General features: G+C 46.2%; 1 protein-coding gene across 1 annotated transcript in view; it reads right to left on the reverse strand.

The window, feature by feature from the left end:
- Window positions 1-6,530: 6,530 nt before the first annotated feature.
- GUCY2F (guanylate cyclase 2F, retinal) overlaps window positions 6,531-23,918 on the reverse strand; it is a 173,165-nt gene continuing 155,777 nt past the window's right edge. The window contains exon 18 of the mRNA XM_073547535.1: window positions 6,531-6,871. Coding sequence (XP_073403636.1) covers window positions 6,760-6,871 — 112 coding nt within the window. The 3' untranslated portion in view covers window positions 6,531-6,759. The remainder of the gene's footprint in view (window positions 6,872-23,918) is intronic.

Genomic DNA, 23,918 nt, shown 5'->3' on the forward strand with positions numbered 1-23,918 from the left:
TGATGTTGTATAATTTGCCTTTACAGCGTGGATCGAGGATGCTGGCCAACCAGTAGTTGTCATCCCTCATCACTTTGGCAATGCGAGGGTCCCTTTTTAGGATCCGCAAGGCATAATCGCACATGTGGGCCAATGTTCCAGGTGTCATTGCTGCACTGCCATTGGTGGGTGCAGGAGCACTTTCTGGCAAATCCACATCCCTCCAGTCACACACAAACCCTGTACCTGACCTTGGCACGCCCACATGTTCTCTTGCCCCCTGAGAAGCATCCTCCTCCCCAAAATAATCATCCCCCTCATCCTCCTCCTCATCTTCCTCTTCTTCCTCCACCTCGTTCACACCAGTTCCCAGACCAGACAATGGCTGACTGTCATCAAGGCTTCCCTCCTCCTCCTCCTCCTGTTGCTCCTCAGCTGCAGATGCCTGATCCATGATGTGCATCAAAGTTTGCATGAGCAGTCGCATAAGTGGTATGCTCATGCTTATGATGGCGTTGTCTGCGCTTACCAGCCGTGTGCATTCCTCAAAACACTGAAGGACTTTACAGAGGTCTTTCAGCTTTGACCACTGCACACCCGACAATTCCATGTCTTCCCTCAAACTGCCTGCCCGTGTATCCTCCCACAAATGCATTACAGCCTGCCTCTGTTCGCACAGCCTCTCAAACATGTGCATGGTGGAGTTCCATCTTGTAGCAACGTCTATGATTAGGCGTTGCTTGGGGAGGTTGAGTGATCGCTGCATCTTCTGCATACGACTGGGGTGGATGTTTGAGCGAGGGATTTGCGAGCAGAGTCTTCTCACCTTATGGAGCAGGTCAGTTAACTCCGAATAATTATTTAGGAAGCACTGCACCACCAGGTTCAAGGTGTGAGCCAGGCAAGGTATGTGTGTGAGTTTTGAAAGGGCTATGGCTGCCACAAAATTCCACCCATTATCACTGACTACCTTGCCTGGCTCAAGATGTAGACTGCCCAGGCATGACTCAGTTTGGCGATGCAAGTAGTCGGCCAGTACCTCCGCGGTGTATCTACTGTCGCCCAAAGACATCATTTTTAAAACAGCCTGCTGCCGCTTACCACTAGCTGTTCGATAGAGGGACACCTCGTGTGCAACACTGACAGATGTGGATGGAGTGCTCGTGCAACTGCCCTCTGTCGACGAGCTTTTGCTTCTGGAGGAGGAGGAGGGTCGAAAGCCTACAGCCAACTGTTTCCTATACAGTGGGCTAGGCAGCACTGTTCCACCGCCGCTGTCCCCTGTGGAGCCTGCATCCACCCCATTAACCCAGTGCGCAGTGATGGACACGTAACGGCCCTGGCCATGCCTACTGGTCCATGCATCTGTTGTAAGGTGCACTTTTCAACTCACTGATTGTTTTAGTGCATGGACAATGCGGTCTTTCACATGCCAGTAGAGGGCAGGGATGGCTTTTCGAGAAAAGAAGTGCCGACTGGGTAGGTCATAGTGTGGGACAGCATAGGCCATGAGCTCTCGGAAAGCTTCACTTTCTACCAAACAGAAGGGCATCATGTCTAATGAGATCAGTTTGGCAATGTAGGCGTTCAAAGCCAGTGTATGCGGATGAGAGGATGAGTACTTTCTTTTCCTACTCAGAGTGTCTGGTAGGGTGAGCTGGACTTGAGAGCAGCATATGGGGGAACTAGCATTGGACATGACGGACTGAGAAGGGGTTGGTGATGGTGAGGGTGTTGATGGCCTTGATTCAGTGTTTCCTCGCAAAAATATTGTGATTGTCTGACTGGTTGAGCCTAGCCACGACACCTCAACACTTCTTGATGGTGGTGTGCTTAGAGGTGGCCTTACAGTGGTCGAAGCGATGGAGCGTTGCCGGCTAACTTCAGTTGGAGCAGGTGCACATGTGCTACCTGAGCTTTTGTAGTCCGTCCACGCTTGCAAGTGCATGTTGGTTAAATGTCTAAGCATGCAACTGGTATTCAAATTTCTTAGATTTTTCCCTCTGCTAAAGGTCCTTCGGCACTTCTTACAGATAACCTTTGCGTCATCAGTAGGATTTTGTTCAAAAAAGTGCCACACTGCACTCTTCCTACTATGGTACAAATTTTCAGGGCTTGCACGCTGTGCTAATTTGACCGTCTGGCCAAGCTGTCCTGCAACTCTTTTAGTTTTCTTGCCAAGTTTTTTGACAGCTACGGGCCTGCCGGATAACCGCTGCTGCGATGATGATGCCTGCTGCAGATCCTTCTCCTGTTCTGACCTATTGTCACCAGCACCCTCTTACCCCAATGGATGCCAATACGGGTCAACAACTGGGTCATCCATGACCTCGTCTTCAATGTCATCTGCACCTTCCTTTGTACTTTCCTGTGTGTCACCGTGTAAGGTGGTATAGTATGCGGGAAGGGGCACCTGAGTTTCATCAGGGTCTGATTCGGGCTCAGTAGACTGCGAGGGCAATGTAGTGCTGTGGGTGAATGTACCAGCAGATTCATCTAGCAGTGGCTGTGCATCAGTGCACTCCATGTCAGATTCATCTTGGACTGGGGAATTCAGGATTTGACTTGTTAGCCCAGGAATGGTATGTGAAAAGAGCTCCATGGAGTAATCTGAAGTGTGTGCTGCAGCATCCTTCACTTTTGGTGTAGGTGAAGGACACCACGAAAGGTGTTGTTCCTGACCAGAGGCCTGCACTGACGACCCTGTGCTTGCAATTTTTGTAACTTCAGAAGAGGAGGCAATAGAGCTGGAGGCTGTTTTGGCAATGTAAGCCAAAACCTGTTCCTGATGCTCCAGCTTTAAAAGCGGTCTACCTACTCCCAGAAAAGGGAACCTTAAAGGCCTTCTTGTGCCAGACGATGGCGCAGGCTCAACACCTCCTGCCTTAGCTGCTATTGTTCTTTTGCCAGAACCAGCCGATGCACCACCCCCCTGCCCATGTCGGTGGCCTCTTCCACCATACTTCCTCATGTTTGGGAAAATGTACCAAAAATACCAGAAGAGAGATGGTACTGTATGAGGAGTGTACAGCTGTGTAAGGTGTATTAAAAAAATTAAATCTCCGTATATATTTTGTTAGTCACAGACCCTCTACAAGCATGTATTTGACCGTAATCCAACAAGCAGATATACGGTACTGTATCAGAAGTGTACAGCTGTATATGTTTTTAGTGAAACTAACAATCTCCATATATGTGTTTACGGAGTGTCACACACACGCTGACTATGTATAGATGTGACTGTAATGCGAACAGCAGATATACAATACTGTTTGAGAATCGGACAGCTCAATACGGTGTATGGAGAAATGGAAATGTCCGAATATGTATTTTCGGAGTGTCACACACACACGCTGACTCTGTATAGATGTGACTAATGCGAACAGCAGATATGCAATACTGTTTGAGAATCGGACAGCTCAATACGGTGTATGGAGAAATGGAAATGTCCGTATACTGTATGTATTTACAGAGTGTCACACACACACGCTGACTCTGCATAGATGTGACTGTAATACGAACAGCAGATATACAATACTGTTTGAGAATCGGACAGCTCAATATGGTGTGTGGAGAAATGGAAATGTCCGTATATGTATTTACGGAGTGTCACACACACACGCTGACTATGTATACATGTGACCGTAATGCGAACGGCAGATATACAATACTGTTTGAGAATCGGACAGCTCTATACGGTGTATGGAGAAATGGAAATGTCCATATATGTATTTACGGAGTGTCACACACACGCTGACTCTGTATACATGTGACCGTAATGCGAACGGCAGATATACAATACTGTTTGAGAATCGGACAGCTCTATATGGTGTCTGTATGGAAAATTGTAAATCTCCGTCTATTTTTATACGGAGTGACACATGCTGTCTCTGTATAGATTTGTCCGTAATCAAACAGCAGATATACGATACTGTTTGAAAAGCGGACAGCTCTATACGGTGTAGGTCTGGAAAAAAGGAAAATCTCCTCTGTTTGTGTCAGGAACACCGCACTACACTCGCTCACTGAGCCAGTGCGCATGTCCTGAGTACAAAAAACCATGCTCAAAGATACCTGTGGAGCAGGACTGCAGCGGTGACAATGCATGCTTCAAACTATCAGGACCTGAAGCATGTGACTGCTGGGGGCATGGCCTAAGCTCCACAGAGCTAGGAGCTGCAGGGAAACTCCTAGATAGGTAACTACGGGACAAGTTACCAAGGTGCATAGACAGGGGCGGAAACCAGATCAAGCCGGGGTCAATGCACGAAATTGCAGGACAGTACCAAAGGGATAGACAGAGCAGATAGTCAGGACGTAGCAATAGATGAGAAAGCCAGAACGGGCAATAGACGGTACAATAGGGGCAAACGGTAGCGGAGTAACAATAGCCAAGCCAGGAGGTCAGAACCAGAGAAGACAATAGTACCTAAAACATGAGACGGAGTTCAGAGTGAGGGGACAGGCCAGGTCATACACGGGAATAAAACAAGCAATGCAGTACACGCACACCAGGGGGGTCGGTCAGACACACAGCCAGAATAGCAGTATAGCTGACAGAGAATGCTAGTCTGGAGTGAGTATAAATACCCCTCCCAGATCCAAAGAAAAGCTGACAAGAGTTAACCCTGTGAGAACAGGACAACAACCATGTCCTAACCATCACAGTACCCCCCTCTTAATGGGGGGCCACTGGACCCCCAGGTTTCTCAAGGTATCTGGCATGAAAAGCCCACACCAGTCGATCAGCGTGCACTGAACTGGCCGGAACCCACGGGGAGGGGTAATTCCTTTTCCAATGTCCAGAGGCTCCACAGTAAAAGCATGGTAGGTTGTCTCGACGGTGCCTTCTCTCTTTCTCCTTAACCGAGACTGACCCAACCTCCATGGGCTCAGATACAGGTGCAGTGTCACACAATTTGGGGTACAAGGGAGACTCTTGTTGCATCATTCCTCTAGCACGGAGTCTCCGGTCTATACGGACCGCCTGCATCATGGCGTCCTCCAGGGTATCAGGAGGCGGATGTAATGCCAGAGCATCCTGCAGACGGTCAGACAGGCCTCTGCGAAACAACCCTCTCCGGGGGCGGCGTCGTTCCAGGATACTTCGGACGTCCAACGTCTAAACTCTGAGCAGAACCATTCAGCAGAGTGCCTCCCCTGTGTCACACTCATCACCATATCCTCTGCCAGATGCACTCTATCAGGCTCATCATAAATGTGCCCCAGAGCCTCAAAGAACAAATTCACAGACATACGTTCAGGAGCAGAGGAAGAGAGAGAGAAAGCCCACGCCTGTGGAGCCCCCGAAGTAGGGAAATAATGACCCCCACCCTCTGGAACTCATCCCCGAAGGAGCAGGGCCTTAGAGAAAAAAAAAGCTTGCATCCTTCTCTGAAAGACCAGAACTCCTTTTTATCCCCAGAGAAAGGGTCTGGCAATTTGATCGGAGATTCGGGGGACACTAATGACACATCTGTACCCCCAGAACTAGAAGCCCCTGCATCGACAGCCCCCTGCACAGTAACCACAAACTGTTGCTGGGTATGGGCCATCATGCGCTGTTCCACATTGAGTTTTTGGAACATTTGGGTCAGGTGCTTGACCTGATCAGCCAAAGCTTGTATGGGATCCATGAGGATAACACACTTTTTTTTTTTTTCCCTTCAGAGAAAAAAAAAAGAACTAAAACGGTCAGCTACAATGTCAGGAACACCGCACTACACTCGCTCACTGAGCCAGTGCGCATGTCCTGAGTACAAAAAACCGTGCTCAAAGATACCTGTGGAGCAGGGCAGCAGCGGTGACAATGCATGCTTCAAACTATCAGGACCTGAAGCATGTGACTGCTGGGGGCGTGGCCTAAGCTCCACAAATTAAATGAAGATAATAATACCAAAGAATTTGTGTTTGCAATCATTTTCAGGAAGAAACTGAGTATTATCTGACAGAATTGCATGGGTGTCAATACTTTTGGCCACAACTGTAGGGTTAGCGTAGAGTTACAATGATCCCTGCCCCATTCCTGAAAGTGCGGCTATTGTGCTTATTTCCACCCGGTAGCCGCCAGTCGTAGGGTCTTGCACTTAGCGGCTACATTCATTGCTTACTATACTGTGAGTGGCGGCTGTAAGCGCGCCCCAGCACTTTGCTTGACAGCTTGTGGTGCAGAGCAGGTAACTAGCGTATTGCTAGTTGACTGGTTCATTTTAAATGCAAGATTATAGAATTTTTTTAAGGACATCTTAATGTACTGAATGTATAATTTTGATATTCTTGGCTCCATAACCAGATGAGTAACTTGAATTACCAAAAAATCATAATATGTTATCTTTTATTACCTAGAAATTAGTTTCTCTTTATTTGTAGTTATACTAGGTTGTAATAAGGACAAACATAAATATTTGGAAAAATAACACATGAAATATGAAAACCATGTACATGCTAGAGATCTTCTATTATATATCGATCCCATGGTAGACTGATGTGTATTTCACAGTAAAGTAATCCCATGCAGGATGTATGGGCAAATGTAACACAACAAAACACCCTGTATTCGCCAAAACAATCCCTGTGTTATGAAAAGTTTACATAGATCAGAGACTGATGATTGGGAAAATTCATGGATTTTGTCTTTTGCATAGTAATGATCCATATGTAGGTGGTTTATCTGGTGTAATATGTAAATCCTGTTAAACATGACCTCCGGAAAGGTGTCCTTCTTAACTGATGCAGACTTGATTTAATCCATAAGATTAAGGTCACCATCTGTAGATTCATTTATCCACTTTCTGTTTCAGGTGTCATGAGAGATGTAATGTGCCGGACCTGTGATATTTTTCTCACAGCTGTTTTCAGGAGTCGCTTTAGATCTCGGAAGGCTGCCTCATCCCTACAAATACACCACAAAGAAAATCAGAACATGAAAACTTTGATACAAGAAGTGATTTGCACAAAAGTCCACTGCCAGCAAGTAGTTAATCCTGAATGCTACACATGTCTTTTCAACTATGCAAGCTATGCAAGCTTATATCTGATTTTGAACCGCAGCAAATCCACGCGGAAAATTCTGCAGCGTCTGCACAGTGTTTTTTTTTTCATAGGTTAGAATGCTACTGTACACCGCAGCAAAAACTGCTGCGGATCTGCAGCAGCCGAATCCGCTGCGGATCCGCAGCAGAATCCGCAGCGTGTGCACACAGCCTTATGCTGTGAGGTCAAGAAACTTTTCAAAGTGGTTTATGATGCATGTAGGCCTGGACATTGGTTTATCTGAGCCCAACATTTATTGTGCCCTGCTGTCTTAGTTTAGTTTGATTGATTAACGAGAAGAGAGAGGCCAAAAAAAAAGGAGATCTAAGCCTTAGCCTCCTATATATTCAGACATAGCTTGGGGAAGGCATTTATGCAGGGGGCATTTATGCACATTTAATCGAAGTACATTTGATCAAAGTATGAGGCAGTTATAACATGGATGAATGTGACACGCATCTCTATTTTCTTCGTACAGGTAACCAACTTACTCAATTACTGCTCTGATTTTGACTCCTGTGTATATCCACTCCATTCTATGCCAGCAAGCAGTTAATCCTGAATGCTACACATGTCTTTTCAACTATGCAATCTTATGTCTGGTAACCAGCTTACTCAATTACTGCTCTGATTTCAACTCCTGTGTATATCCACTCCATTCTATGCCAGCAAGCAGTTAATCCTGAATGCTGCACATGTCTTTTCAACTATGCAAGTTTATATCTGGTATATAGTTATTTCAGCTTACTCTGTGTTAGGAGCGGAGGAACGCACTAAATAATAAATAATAATAAGTGCGTTTGCTGCCCGGGGTCCACCGTGCAGAAGGTGTTACTCTGCTGCTAGGTAATGGCGGATACTCAATATGGCAGTATATCGCACGCAGGTTGAATGTCACCCGGTGTGCGCTGGGCGTACTCTGTTGATTCACAGAGGCGCCAAAGCAATAAACATAAATACCAAGCCTGTTGGATTCACAGGTCTCAGCGCAATGCTCGCACGGTATATGGTCACAGGACTAGGGCCCAAGACACAGTGTCAGTGTCCGTCTAGGCCTACCATGCATGCGGCGTCGATACCGCGGATGCCGACAAGTGTTGCTGACTGCAGCGCGGCGACTGACACCGCCGCTATACGACAATGCCCAGGAGAGGGCACACTGTGGGATGCTAGATCTGTGGAGATATGCACTGTGGCCTGCAGCATGCCACTGACTGGCGCTGACTCTAAGACTAAGTCCCTATCCACACACGTAATATCAGAAGGAGGGGAATCTTAATGAGTCATTCGCAGGTTCATGCATCTGTCATCATTCACACAGGTAGCAACTAGAGTCTATACTAGCGCATGGCCAAGCGGCCATGCAAACCTTTTATAGCCAGGACCTTCCGGAAGCTTCCAGATCCCTGAGATGGACCAATCAGATCTGGAGAAGGACCTGTGCATGTGACTCCCAATCTCCAATGGGAGATCGTCTCGTGAGCATGCTCAGTGGAGTGACAGAAGGACTTAGCCTCTGGAGTGGTTTGCTGCTGAACAGCCTGCATTGCTATTGCTGGCCCAAAGGTGGCAGCAACAGCTAGACCCACAGAGCAGGTCTGGGCAGAGCGTCGGGAACGATGGGGCTGCTGAGCAAGCTCCTCTGCGGTCAATGGGGAATGGGACACCGCATAATGTGAGGCTCTGGATTCCTGCTGTGCTGCTGCAGGAACCCGACGCCTATCATTACCCCCCTCCTAGGGCCCCTTCCCCCCTGAGCATTCCAATCCATCAAATAAAGTTTTTTGCCACATACCACCCTGCGGCCCACAATGGCATTGTCCTCAGATTCGTCTGAAGACAAGTCTGATGTCCCGGCAGATGACTCGGAAAACCGGGACATGTGAACAGGTTTGAGAAGGGACACGTGGAAGGCGTCAGAGATGGCTAAGCCGCCAGGAGCAAAAATTGGAGCAGGGCGCCGATGTGTGACGGCTGGCGCCTTCATTCTCTCCTTAGAGGCTAGAATGGCATGCGGGGTGCGACCCAAACTGTTGCGAACCTCCACTGCCCGATCTGACACTGGCAGGGGATACCGTAACCCAGCCGGCCTCTGCTTAGAGGACCTGCTCTGAGCACAAGAGGCGCATGCCTGAATGTATTTTTTAGTGTCCCGAGCCCTGTGCGGCCACCAATAAGACCTTGCCAGGAGTTCTGTGGTCTGCTTGTAGCCAAAGTGACCACCCAACCTTGAGCTGCAGGTGAGGCGGGACTAAGGTCTTGCCCGGAGGCGCTGACTTGAGGGCGACCGGAGCCACGGTCCTCAGATTCCCAGTGGGGGGCGCGGAAAGATCCGCGGGCACCTCCGCAGAGGCTACTTGGACGCTGCCCCCCATGCACCTTCCCACACAGCCCTTGCTCCATCCCAGTATTCTCTATATGAGGGGAATGGCAACAGAGCCAGGGAACCCCGAGGAACACTTGGTTGATGACCTCTGGCATAATGAGCAGAGACAGCGTCTCATGGTTAGATGGTGGAATTGAGAGCCTAAGGGGTGCTGTCTGGTGGGTAATCTTGGATGATAAGGTCGAACTGCTGACCACCCTGATGGGCACGGGGCGAGGAAGTGGCACCAACGGGATAGTGTGCTGTTGGGCGAAGGCCGAGGACATAAAGTTCCCTTCTGCCCCAGAGTCCACTCTGACCTCTACCGCCCAGGATGAAGCACCGCTATCTAACGTCCCTTGGAATGTCAGTTTGGGGGAGAAGGCCTCCATAGCAAACAGACACCCACCCATTACCAGTGGACGCGACCTTTTTTTAGACCGCTGCGGGCACCTGTTAGCCAGGTGACCAGACTGTCGACACTGGTAACAGCGTGTGGTGCTTTGTGCCGGGCGCGCTTGGGACCGGCGCGGGACACCTCCATGGGCTCAGGAGGTAAACTCTCCAGCTCGGGAGGGTCAAGAGGTTCAGAGAGGTTGGGAGCCAAGCTAACCTTTCGTCTTGATTGAGCAAGTTCCAGCCCATGCTCTGAAAAAAGGAGATCAATGCGGGTGGAATTGGCAATCAGCTCTTCCAGACATACGGGAACCTCCCTGGTGGATAGAGCATCCTTAACATGCTCCGCCAAACCTCTCCAGAACACAGGGATGAGGGTTTTGTCAGGCCATTCCAGCTCGGAAGCCAGTGTCTGGAAACGGACGACGTACTGGCTGACCGACAGGGATCCCTGTGTTAAAGCAAGTAACTGGAGAGAAGTGTTGTGAGTGACCCGGGGCCCCAAAAAGACCTGCTTTAGAGACTTGAGAAACTGAGCAGCGCTCAGAACCATGGGGTCACCACGCTCCCACAGTGGCGTGGCCCATTCCAACGCCCTGCCCGACAGGAGTGAGACGATAAACCCCACCTTAGCCCACTCTGTAGGGAATCGCTTCAATAAGGTTTATAAGTTTTCCTTCTTGAATATGCACTTGTTGACCTGAGAATTTTGTTGAATCTGCTCTTTCATATGGTGGACTACACTTCTCTCATACCCCAAGATCAGACAATAGAGCAGGTGGAGGCGTTGGTCTGCTCCTATCACCAAAATATACCTTTCAGGTTATCCCTCAAGTACCCTCACTTACTTGTCTTCCCTTCTTTTGAGGTCCATGCTGTCAGACTCTACACCCCCTTCTCCATGCGAGTAGTGGTGGTATATCGTCCTCCCAGCCACTCCCAACAGTTCCTGGATCATTTTGCCACTTGGCTTCCACATTTTCTCTCCTGTGACATCCCTACCCTCATCATGGGTGATTTCTACATCCTCATTGCTCTTCCTCTCTCCCCATCTGCTACTCACCTTTTATCTCTAACCTCCTCGTTTGGCCTTTCGCAGCTTACTAATTTTTCAACGCATGAAGACGGAAACTCCCTCGACTTGGTCTTCTCTCAGCTTTGTGCAGTGAATGATTTTGCAAACTCCCCTCTCCCGCTCTCCGACCACAACCTTCTTTCATTCTCTATCAAGAACCGCCAGGCCGCTCAGGTCACCCCCACTGTCCATACTTATAGAAACATACAGGCCATTAACACCCAGAAACTTATGAAGAACTTGTAGTCTTCATTGGCCCCTATCTCCTCCCTCTCATGTAATGAGTCTGCAGTGAAGCATTACAATGAAACACTTCAAAGTGCCCTGGATGAATTTGCACCTCCTATACATAGAACACCACAACACAGACGGCGACAACCCTGGTACACCCTGCAAACACATTTCCTGCAGAAATTGAAAAAATTGACCAGATCCGACAGGAAATTATCTCCCAATCACATCATACCATGTACTGTCCTCCCTCCCCCACTGCATCTAGCTCACTCTCTGATTTTGAACCAGTCACAGAAGAAAAAGTAAGCAGACTCCTTGCATCTTCTCGCCCAACCACTTGCACCAGTGACCCATTTCTGTCACATCTCCTCCAGTCCCTTTCCCCTGCTGTCACCACTCACCTAACTAAAATATTTAACCTCTCTCTCTCTTCTGGTATATTTCCCTCCTCATTTAAGCATGCCATCATACATCCACTACTTAAAAAACCATCCCTCGACCAAAACTGTGCCGCTAACTATAGACCTGTCTCTAATCTTCCCTTCATCTCTAAACTCCTGGAATGCCTGGTCCACTCCCGTCTGATCCGCTATCTCTCTGATAACTCTCATCTCGACCCTCTCCAATCTGGTTTCCGCTCTTTACACTCTACTGAAACTGCCCTCACTAAAGTCTCTCATGATCTACTAGCAGCTAAATCAAATGGTCATTACTACATGCTAATTCTCTTGGATCTCTCTGCAGCATTTGACACTGTGGATCATCAGCTCCTCCTCACTATGCTCCGTTCCATTGGCCTCAAGGACACCGTTCTTTCCTGGTTCTCCTCCCATCTCTTTGACCGCTTCTTTACTGTATCTTTTGCTGGTTCCTCCACCTCACATCTTCCCCTTACTGTTGGGGTTCCTCAAGGATCAGTCCTAGGCCCCCTCCTCTTCTCTTTGTACACTGCCCCTATTGGTCAAACAATCAGTAGATTTGGTTTCCAGTACCATCTCTATGTTGATTACACCCAATTATACGCCTGCCTTTCTAGAAAACACCAGTGATTGTCTAAACGCTGTGTTACACATCATGTCCTCACTATATCTGAAACTGAACCTGTGAAAGACTGAATTCCTTGTGTTTCCTCCTGCTACTAATGTACCTATACCCGACTTTGCCATTTCCGTGTGTGGTTCCACTATTACTCCCCAGCAACATGCCCGCTGTCTTGGGGTCATACTTGATTCCGAGCTTTCCTTTGCCCCCACATCCGATCACTGGCTCGCTCTTGTTATCTGCCCCTCAAAAATATTTCTAGAATTTGACCTTTTCTTACTTTTGACTCCGCAAAAACTCTTACTGTTTCTCTTATTCATTCTCGTCTGGACTATTGTAACTCTCTTCTAATCAGTCTCTCTCTTACCAAACTCTCCTCCCTCCAATCTGTCTTGAATGCTGCAGCCAGGACCATATTCCTCGCCAATCGTTACACTGATGACTCTACCTTGTGCCAGTCATTACACTGGTTACCCATCCACTCCAGAATCCAGTACAAACTTATTACCCTCACCCACAAAGCTATCCATGGCTCAGCACCACCCTACATCTCCTCCCTTGTTTCAGTATACCACCCTACCCACGCCCTACGTTCTGCTGATGACCTGAGGCTAGCATCCTCAATAATCAGAACCTCTCACTCCCGTCTCCAAGACTATATACGTGCTGCGCCAATTCTTTGGAATGCACTTCCCATGTCAATATGATTGGTCCCCAATCCCTACAATTTTAAGTGTGCCCTGAAAACGCATTTATTCAGACTGGCCTACCACCTCAATACATTAACCTAACTATCCCTGTGTGGCACAGTCAAAAGTTTTACCATAACCAGGTTCCCCGCATCATGTTCCCACATGCTTTATGCATCTATTAGCCCTCTGTGTCTATACGGTTACACATTTAACATTATGGCTGGTCCATACAATCAGGGCAAATGTTACCACCCACCTTTCGTGTCTACCTTTTTCCTCATAGATTGTAAGCTTGCGAGCAGGGCCCTCATTCCTCTTTGTATCTGTTATGATCTATGTCATTATTGTTATGCTGTAATGTCTATCGGCTGTACAAGTCCCCTCTGAAATGTAAAGTGCTGCGGAATATGTCGGCGCTATAGAAATAAAATTTATTATTATTATTACTTATCATATCCTAGGACACATATTGGGACTAATTTGTCAAGTTGAACTTGAAACAACCATAACATTGTCACTGACGTGGATGAAAGGTCTTTACCCAACAGTTGCAGCTCCTCAGCTATCACTAAAATGGTGGCACTATATGAACACGATTCATCAGGACCTGTTAGGCTGTGTGCACATGATGCAGATTTGCAGCGTTTCCGCAGCGGATTTTACCGCGCAGAAACGTTGCATATCTGCATTGTGATGTACAGTACCTTTAAAATGAATGAAAAAAAAAAAAAGCTGTGCAGACGCTGCGGATTTTTCCGCGCGGTTTTCCTGCGGTACAAAATCCGCAGCATGTTACTTCTTTTGTGCGGTTTTCTATCTCCCCTGTTACCAAATCCGCAGGGGGAAGACCACAATGGAAAACCGCACAAAAACCGCATGAAAACCGCGTGAAAAATGGAAGAAATCCGCAGGAAAAATGCAGGTCATTTGACCTGCGGTTTTCTTCCATTCTGCACGGAAAAATCCGCAGGGCTCAAAACTCCGTCTGCACTCAATGGCTCCAATTTTACTATTATGTTTGAATAAAGTTGTGTCTATCACAAACAATACACGCACTATGGGATCTCTTCGAGTAGAAATCTGGACATTATTGCTTAAAGAGGACCTACATCCAGGTCAAAAGTGGCCAGTGTTTGCTCTTGAGAAATGGAGCTGTGTAGGGAGTACAGCGCATAGAACTGCAATATTTAAAGTCTAAAATGGGCGCCAAGATCACTAGGATAAAGTTTGCTACAATATGCCCACATGAATGATGCCTTTTCTGGAACTTATTAGTTTATGTATTGCAGTTCTGCACTCTAATTAAAAGGTTTCCTTTGGTGCACTACATTTCGAATTAGCAAAAAGTTAATTTATTGTATAAATGTAGATTTTATATATTTTTCTTTAGATTGCTGGCTTGTTCCTTGTTTAAAAAGAAACAAAAAAAAACACTACCCGGCAGCACCACCTACTAGCTGGCAGCACCATGGGCGTACCCAGGATCAAAAATAGAGGTGGGGCAGCCAAGGTCGTTCAGGCTGTAAAATTTTAGAATGAAAAATGTGAATGAAATGAAAATTTTGAAGGACATTATATACAATTATAACAGTACTTTATTAGCTATTACAATTATTTGCTTGCAAAAAAATTTAGATTTTTATTCTTACATGGCTTATATGAATATCATTTTTCTTGGGTTTGAAGAAAACTTGTTCAAAACAGGTGCGCTCACATGCTGCGTATTTAATGGGAGCCCTATGGGGGGCTGTATATGATATGGGAGCCCTATGGGGGCTGTATATGATATGGGAGTCCATCTCATATACAGCCCCCCATAGGGCTCCCATATACAGCCAATGGGTGCAGAAATGCTGCAGATTCGTAAAAAGAATTGACATGCTGCGGAAAATAAAATGCTGCAAATCCGCAAATGGAGTTCTATACAATTAGGTAAAAAACAATACTTTATTAATCAATAATTACAAATACAATTAACATTTTAACAAATGTTAGGCCACGCCCTGACCACACCGATTTCACGGCTAGTCACACCCATGTCCATGCCCAGTCGCACCCATTTAGCACTGCTGATCACACTGACTGCTATTAGGGGCACAGTGGCTGGCATTATGGGCACAGTGGCTGGTACTGTAGGCACACTGACTGATACTAAGGAAGAGAAAGAAAGAAAACAGAGAGAGAGAAAAAAGAAACTAGAGAGAGAAAGAAAGAAAGAAAGGATAGCGAGAGAGAAAGAAAGAACAGAGAGAGAAAGAAGAAAGAACAGAGAGAAAGAAAGAGGGGAAAGAACAGAGAACAAAAGAAAGAACAGAGAGAGAAGAAAGAACTGAGAAAAATAATGAGTGGAAATAAAGAAAGAACAGAGAAAAAGAGAGAAAAAGAAAGAACACAGAGAAAAAAGCGGGGACAGAAAAAAAGAACAGAGAGAGAGAAAGAAAGAACAGAGAGAAAGAAAGGGGAAAGAAAAAAGAAAGAACAGAGAGAGAGAACAGAGAGAGAGAAAGAAAGAGGGGAAAGAAAGAAGAGAGAGAGAAAGAAAGAGGGGACAGAAAAAAGAACAGAGAGAGAGCGAACGAAAGAAAGAGGGGAAAGAAAGAAAGAATAGAGATAGCGAGGAAGAAAAAGAAAGAAAGAGAAAAAAAAGAAAAAACAGAGAGGAAAAGAAAGAAAGAGGGGGAAAGAAAGAACAGAGCGATAGAGAGAAAGAAAGAGGGGAAGGAAGAAAGAGGGGAAAGAAAGAAAGAAGAGAATACGGTCGTTTTCACCTGCCCTAAGCATATAGTTCTAATCTCTAAATTGTGATCCTTGGGAAAAAAGACACAGCTAATTGACTATAGAATGTGATCAGCATTATTTAATTGCATAGATTACCTGGACAATGAATGATACATACAGTTGTGGCCAAAAGTATTGACACCCCTGCAATTCTGTCAGATAATACTCAGTTTCTTCCTGAAAATGATTGCAAACACAAATTCTTTAGTATTATTATCGTCATTTAATTTGTCTTAAATGAAAAAACACAAAAAGAATTGCCCTAAAGCCAAATTGGATATAATTCCACACCAAACATAAAAAAGAGGGTGGACAAAAGTATTGGCACTGTTCGAAAAATCATGTGATGCTTCTCTAATTTATGTAATTAACAGCAGCTGTTATGAATGAGTCACCGAGGAGGAAAAAACAAAAAGAAAGCTAAGCCCAGAAAACCGGAGAGGTTGGTAACTAGCCGATTGCAGACCCCTGATCCTAACCACAACAACTAGCAGGAGCCGTGAAGCGTGCCTACGGTGGTCCTAGACGCCTCGTCACGGCCGGAGAACTAAATAAGCCTAAAGAAAGAAAGGGAAAATCTAAACTGCCCCAGAGCAGACCCCAAAGCAATAGACAGCCCCCAACATGTATTGTCGGTGAAACAAGATGAAAACACAGACACAGGTAGAAAGATAGGCTGAACAAACGATGGGGCCCTCGCTAACTAGAAAGGACAGGAAAGAAAAGCTGCTGTTTGCAATCACGCAAAAAAACCCTGCCAAAAAGAATGTCCTACACGTCTGATAGAAAAAGGCCCTGAAAATACTATATCAGCACTCAGGTATATTCTAAAGACAGAGCAACAGAGATCAACTGATCAGAGACAAAACGGGGATTCAGCCCAGTCCCAGCCAGGGCTGGCTGAATACAAAAACTAAGTAAACCAGACAAAAACTCATAAGAACAATAGCAGAGAAAACTTAGCTTTTGGAAGGCAGGAACCAAACTGGAAACCAGGAGCCACAGTCAGGAAAAATCACCAGCAAGAAACTAGGGAGTCGGCTGCCTTAAATCCAATCAGAAACTCCTGATGTCCAATCGCAGTCCTCTTCCTCAGGTGGCCGGTCTCTGCCATTTAGATCAGCTTCATTACCTCCCTTCACGAACAGAGGGAGTCCAGATAGAGAACTCACTACTCCTCTGTCAGCACAGCCAGCTCCATAACCCTCACCAGAAGCCAAAGGCAAACTCGAAAATGAGCTCACAACAGTACCCCCCCTTGAGGAGGGGTCACCGAACACTCATCCACGCCACCGGGCCGATCAGGATGGGCCCGATAAAAAGCACGAACCAATCTATCGGCATGAATATCAGAGGCAGAGACCCAAGAATTGTCCTCCTGGCCATAACCCTACCACTTGACCAAATACTGGAGTCTCTGTCTAGCCAGATGAGAATCCAGTATTTTCTCTACCTCATATTCCACATTATCTTCAACCAATACAGGGTCAGGAGGTGCAGCCATAGGAACTACTGGCTCAACATATCTCTTCAACAGCGACTTATGAAACACATTATGGATCTTAAACATAACAGGAAGAGCCAATCGAAAAGAAACCGGATTAAGAATCTCCAAAATCTTTTAAGGTCCAATAAATCTTGGCTTGAACTTTGGAGAAACCACCTTCATAGAGATATTCTTTGATGACAACCAAACCATATCACCCACTTTAAACCAGGGACCAATGGTCCTATGCCGGTTAGAAAACCGCTGGGCCTTTTCCTGGGAGAGAGACAACTTATCCACTACTTGGTCCCAAATCTGCTGCATTCTCTCTACCACAGTGTCAACACCTGGGCAGGCTGAAGATTCCACTTGCCCTGAAGAAAATCGAGGATGAAACCCAAAGTTACATAAAAAGGGCGATATCAAGGTGGCAGAACTAGCTCTATTATTTAAAGCGAATTCGGCCCAGGGCAAAAATGAAACCCAATCATCCTGATCAGCAGATATAAAACATCTCAAATAGGACTCCAAAGTCTGGAATGTTCTCTCCGTCTGCCCATTGGTCTGAGGGTGAAATGCAGAGGAGAAGGACAACTGAATTCCCAGCTTGGAACAAAAGGCTTTCCAGAATCTGGAAACAAACTGAACTCCTCTGTCCGATACAATGTTCTCAGGAATCCCATGCAACCGAACCACCTGTTGTAAAAACAAGGGTAACAACTCTGAGGATGATGGCAACTTTGGGAGTGGTACAAGATGGACCATCTTAGAGAATCTATCACAAATCACCCAGATAACAGTCATTCTCTGAGAGACAGGAAGATCAGAAATAAAGTCCATTGAAATATGGGTCCATGGCCTCTTAGGCACCGGCAAGAGCATCAACAACCCACTAGAATGAGAACAGGGTTTAGACCGGGAACAAGTTCCACAGGACTGCACAAAATTCCTGACATCACGAGATAAGGCGGGCCACCAAAAAGACCAACTCACCAAATCTCTGGTACCAAAAATACCTGGATGACCAGCCAATGCGGAGCAATGAACTTCAGACATCACTCTCTTCCTCCACTGCTCAGGAACATACAATTTTCCCATAGGACAACGCTCAGGTTTGTCCTCCAGAACTTCTTCCAGAGCACGTCTCAAATCGGGCGAGATGGCAGAAAGAACTACCCCCTCACCTAGGATGGTAGTAGGCTTGGTCACAATAGGAGAATCAGCAAAGAAACTCCTAGAAAGGGCGTCAGCCTTAACATTCTTAGTGCCTGGAAGAAAGGAGACCACAAAATCAAAACGCGTAAAAAACAAGGTTCACCTAGCCTGTCTAGGATTCAAGCGTTTGGCTGACTCAAGGCAAATCAAATTCTTGTGGTCAGTGAGGACCACAACTTGATGTCTAGCTCCCTCCAACCAATGTCTCCACTCCTCAAATGCCCATTTCATGGCTAACAATTCCCGATTCCCCACATCATAGTTGCGTTCAGATGGGGAGAACTTTTGGGAAAAGAAGGCACAGGGATTCATTTTAGACATCACCGGATCTTTTTGGGACAAAACAGCTCCTGCACCAATCTCTGAAGCGTCTACCTCCACCTGAAAAGGAAGTGAGACATCAGGTTGCCGCAAAACCGGAGCAGAAGTGAACCTCCGCTTCAGCTCCTGAAAGGCCGAAACAGCCTCTGAAGACCAATTCAGCACATCAGCACCCTTCTTAGTTAAATCAGTCAGTGGTTTAGTAATACCAAAAAAAATTAGCTATAAATTTACGATAAAAATTAGCAAAACCCAAAAACTTCTGGAGAGCCTTCAAAGAAGTGGGTTGAACCCAATCATAAATGGCCTGTACCTTGGCCGGGTCCATTTCAATAGTTGACGGAGACAAAATAAATCCCAAAAATGAAATCCTCTGTACACCAAAAAGGCACTTCGATCCCTTAACATACAAGGAATTCTCCCTCAAAATCCGGAACACAGTCCGAACTTGTTCCACATGAGAATCCCAATCCCTGGAAAAGATCAAAATATCAACCAGATAGATGATCAAAAACTTATCGACAAAGTCCCGGAAAATGTCATTCATGAAGGATTGGAAGACAGAAGGGGCATTAGAGAGCCCAAAAGGCATCACCAGGTACTCAAAATGTCCCTCCGGAGTATTAAACGCCATCTTCCATTCATCCCCTTGCTTGATGCGAATAAGATTATACGCCCCCCTGAGGTCAAGCTTAGTAAACCAGCAAGCACCTTTAACTCTGGAGAATAAATCAGAAATCAGGGGTAACGGATAATGAAATTTAACCGTAATTTTGTTGAGGGAACGATAGTCAATGCAAGGCCTTAATGAACCATCCTTCTTGGCCATGAAAAAACCCAGCACCTAAGGGCAAAGAGGATGGTCTAATATGACCCTTCTCCAACGACTCCTTAATATAAGATCGCATAGCCTCGTGTTCGGGTACAGATAAATTGAAAAGTCGACCCTCGGGAAATTTACTCCCAGGTCTCAACTCAATTGCACAGTCATAACTCCTATGAGGAGGCAAAGACGCAGACTTGCTCTCACTAAATACATCATAAAAATCAGCCAAATAGTCAGGAACATCATGCGACTGGGGAGAGGTGGAAAAAACAAGAGTGTCACCAAGAGCACACCGACTGTCATGTCCGCCATGTCTGCCATATCTGTTTTGTCTCAAGAACTCCTGGAGCGATGTGCATGCGCATATCTTGACTGGTATCCTGCTTGTTCCCTAAAGCAGTGTGCACACTCACCTCATGTCTGCTGAGCTGCAAGATGCCTGCGTTTCTGCTTTGCCTTCTGTGATCTTCTTGTCATGTCCAGAATCCTTGATCATGTGACGTTTCCTAAGATCCTGCACTGTTTGGTTCTGCAATCATTTCGTCATGTCTGAAACCTTGATCATGTGACGTTTCCTAAGATCCTGCATTGTCTGGTTCTGCAATCATCTCGTCATGTCTGAAACCTTGATCATGTGACTGCGCTCTGTGATCCTGGAGCATCTGAACTCGGAAGTTCTACCCTGGTCCTGACCCGGAAGAGGAGGTGCTATGCCCTATATCAGACCGCCCCTTTCTATACTCAGGGCCTGAGTATTGTGTTGTGTCCCTGCATGGCTGCTTGGTCTGTGCGGTGCTCCCTCTATTCTGTGCCCTTGCACCTAGCTCTGTAGTGTGTCTCTGCACACTCTCCGTGCTCATATTCCATCTCTTGTCTCGTGCCTTGTCTAGTGTTTGTCCTTCGTGCCATGTTTTGTCTTTGCCTTGCTTTTCGTTGTAGTCCTTGTTTGCTCTGATTCTGTTCCGTGTTTTTTTCCATGTTTCCTGTCTCGCTTTGCTTTGTGGCTTCAGGTACCCTGCCTCTGTACCCTGTCCCTGACGTGTCTCCTTACACGTGCAGGCCCCCATCTTTGTGTCTCTCCCTGGCGTGCCCTCGCATGCGCAGGCCACCGTCCTTGTGACTCTCCCTGGCATGGCCCCTTGGCATGCGCAGGTCTCGTCCTGTGAACCCGAACCTGGGGTGTCCGTTGACACGCATCATGTCGTTAACCCTGTCTTGTTTCCTTGCATGGAGCCCTGGCTGACTTTCGGATGTCCGGATCCTGATGATTGCCTACAGAGCTTCAGAACCTGATGTCCCGGTTGATCTTCGCTTGCTGTCCAGAGTCTGATGTCATCGTGCCTCCGCCTACCATCTGCACATACCATGCTTGGACCTTGGTGTGCTGTTGTGAGTTCATTTTCCCCTTCACCATTGAGGTCTGATGAACTCCCTCTTCTGGTGAAGGAAGGTAGTGAGGCTGATTACCAAGCATCTGGGCAGGATGATGATGACTGGGTGACGGGAATTGCTGACTGGATATAAGGCAGCCGACGCCCTTCTGCCTTGCTGGTGATCTCTCTGAGGGATTCTAGGAGACCAGTCTGATTCCTGCTCCTCAAAAGCTAAGTTTTCTGCTCTCCTTTTTGCATTAGTGTTTTGGTTTTGTTTTTCCTTGTTTTTCTGGATTTCTGCCATTCCCTTCTGGGGTGTGCTGAATTCCTTTTTGCTCTGTCTTCAGAAAATACCTGAGTACTGATATAGTCTTTTTGAAGCCTAGCGTCTTCAGGGCTTTTTTCCCTATCAGCTGTTGGCTCTTGTTTTGATAGGGTTTTGGCGGATTACAGACAGCAGCTTTTCTATCCTGTCCTATGTAGTTAGCTTGGGCCCCATCGTTTGCTCAGCCTATCTTTCTATCTGTGTGAGTGTTTTTTCATCTTGCTTCACCGTCATTATATGTTGGGGGCTGCCTATTACTTTGGGGTCTGCTCTGGGGCAGTTTAGATTTCCCTTTCTGTCTTTAGGCTATGTAGTTCTCCGGCTGTGATCGAGGGATCTAGGGCACCGTAGGAACCCCCCACGGCTACTGCTAGTTGTTGTTGATAGGTTCAGGGGTCTGTAATCCGATAGCTGCCAACTTCTCTGGTTTTCTGGACTTAGCTAATACTTCTGTTTTTGCCTCCTACGTTGACTCATTCATAACAGAATCACCAGCCACACCGCAGATCCTAGGGTACTCAATAGCAGGAAAGAATTGTAAAAAAAAAAGAAAAGAAAAAAAAGTGTGTGTATTTTTTCCTCTATATCTCTGAGGCCGTAGGGGGAATTTTTTTTTCTCTCAATGGAGATAAAGCAATTGTCTGAACGTGTGGAGCAGCTCGCTGCGGAAGTGCGGGGAATTTCCGCCTACCTTGCTCATTCACATGCTGCTGAACCAAAGATCCCTACTCCTGATGTGTGTTTTGGGGATCGGTCTAAATTTCTGAATTTCAAAAATAATTGTAAATTATTTTTTGCCTTGAAGCCTAACTCGTCAGGGAGCTCCGCGCAGCAGGTTAAAATTGTCATCTCTTTGCTGCGTGGCGATCCCCAGGATTGGGCGTTTTCTTTGAAACCAGATGATCCTATTCTGACTAATGTGAATGCATTTTTTCAAGCCTTGGGGTTGTTGTATGACGAACCTAATGCTATTGATCAGGCTGAAAAGACCCTGTTGGCATTGAGCCTGGGTCGAGATTCTGCAGAATTGTATTGTCAAAAATTCCGAAAGTGGGCGGTCCTTACTACCTGGAATGATAATGACTTGGCAGCTCTCTTTTGGAAGGGTTTGTCAAAAGACGTAAAAGATACTATGGTGGGATTTCCTGTTCCCTCTGGTCTTGACGATTCTATGTCATTAGCCATTTAGGTTGATCGGCGTTTACGTGAATGCAGGACTGCACGAGAGATGTTGCCACCTGTTGAACAAGTGTCTGAACCTATGCAATGTGATAGAGTTTTGTCCAGGGAGCAACGTCAGGAGTTCAGAAGGCATAATAAGCTGTGTTTTTTTTGTGGAGATGCCTCGCATATTATTTCTGTCTGTCCTAAACGAGAGAAACGTTTTGCACACACGTTTTCTGTGGGTGGTGTTCAACCTAAGCTTCTTCTGGCAATTACTCTGATCTGCTCCCTGTCCACATTTTCCGCCAAGGCTTTTGTGGATTCGGGAGCAGCCCTAAACCTAATGGACTTGGATTTTGCTAAACGTTGTGGATTTCCGATGACACCTCTGCGGACGCCTATCCCTTTGAGGGGGATTGATGCTACTCCTTTGGCAAAAAATAAACCTCAGTTTTGGACCCAGGTGGTCATGCGGGTCGCCCCAGACCATCAAGAAAATTGCAGATTTTTGGTGTTGCATAATTTGCATGATACCATTGTTCTGGGGTTTCCCTGTTTGCAAATTCATAATCCAGTTTTGGATTGGAAATCTGTGTCTGTGGTGAGTTGGGGTTGTCGGTGTGCCCTTAGTGAGGCTCCGGTTTTTTCCACCTCACCTCAGTCGCATGATGTTCCTGACTATTTGGCGGATTTTGATGATGTATTTAGTGAGAATGAGTCTGCGTCTTTGCCTCCTCATAGGAGTTATGACTGTGCAATTGAACTGAGCCCGGGGTGTAAATTTCCCAAGGGTCGGCTCTTCAATTTATCTGTACCCGAGCACGAGGCTATGCGATCCTATATTAAGGAGGCGTTGGAGAAGGGTCATATTAGACCATCCTCTTCACCCTTAGGTGCTGGGTTTTTTTTCATGGCCAAAAAGGATGGTTCATTAAGGCCTTGTATTGATTATCGTGCCCTCAACAAAATTACTATTAAATATCAGTATCCGTTACCCCTGATTTCGGATCTATTCTCCAGAGTTAAAGGTGCTTGCTGGTTTACAAAGCTTGACCTCAGGGGGGCGTATAATCTTATCCGCATTAAGCATGGGGATGAATGGAAGATGGTGTTTAATACTCCGGAGGGACATTTTGAGTACCTGGTGATGCCTTTTGGGCTCACTAATGCCCCTTCTGTCTTCCAGTGCTTCATGAACGATATTTTCCGAGACTTTGTGGATAAATTTTTGATTATCTATCCGGATGATATTTTGATCTTCTCCAAGGATTGGGATTCTCATATGGAACATGTTCGAACTGTGTTCCGGATCTTGAGGGAGAATTCCCTGTATGTCAAAGGATCGAAATGCCTTTTTGGAGTACAGAGGATTTCTTTTTTGGGATTTATTTTGTCTCCGTCAACTATTGAAATGGACCCGGCCAAGGTACAGGCCATTTATGATTGGGTTCAGCCCACTTCTTTGAAGGCCCTCCAGAAGTTTTTGGGTTTTGCTAATTTTTATCGGAAATTTATAGCAACATTTTCTAGTATTGCCAAGCCATTGACTGATCTGACTAAGAAGGGTGCTGATGTGTTGAATTGGTCTCCGGAGGCTGTTTCTTCCTTTCAGGAGC

The sequence above is a fragment of the Dendrobates tinctorius genome, unplaced genomic scaffold, assembly GCF_039654945.1.
Source record: "Dendrobates tinctorius isolate UK_male_01 unplaced genomic scaffold, ASM3965494v1 ptg000154l, whole genome shotgun sequence".
Taxonomy (NCBI): domain Eukaryota; kingdom Metazoa; phylum Chordata; class Amphibia; order Anura; family Dendrobatidae; genus Dendrobates; species Dendrobates tinctorius.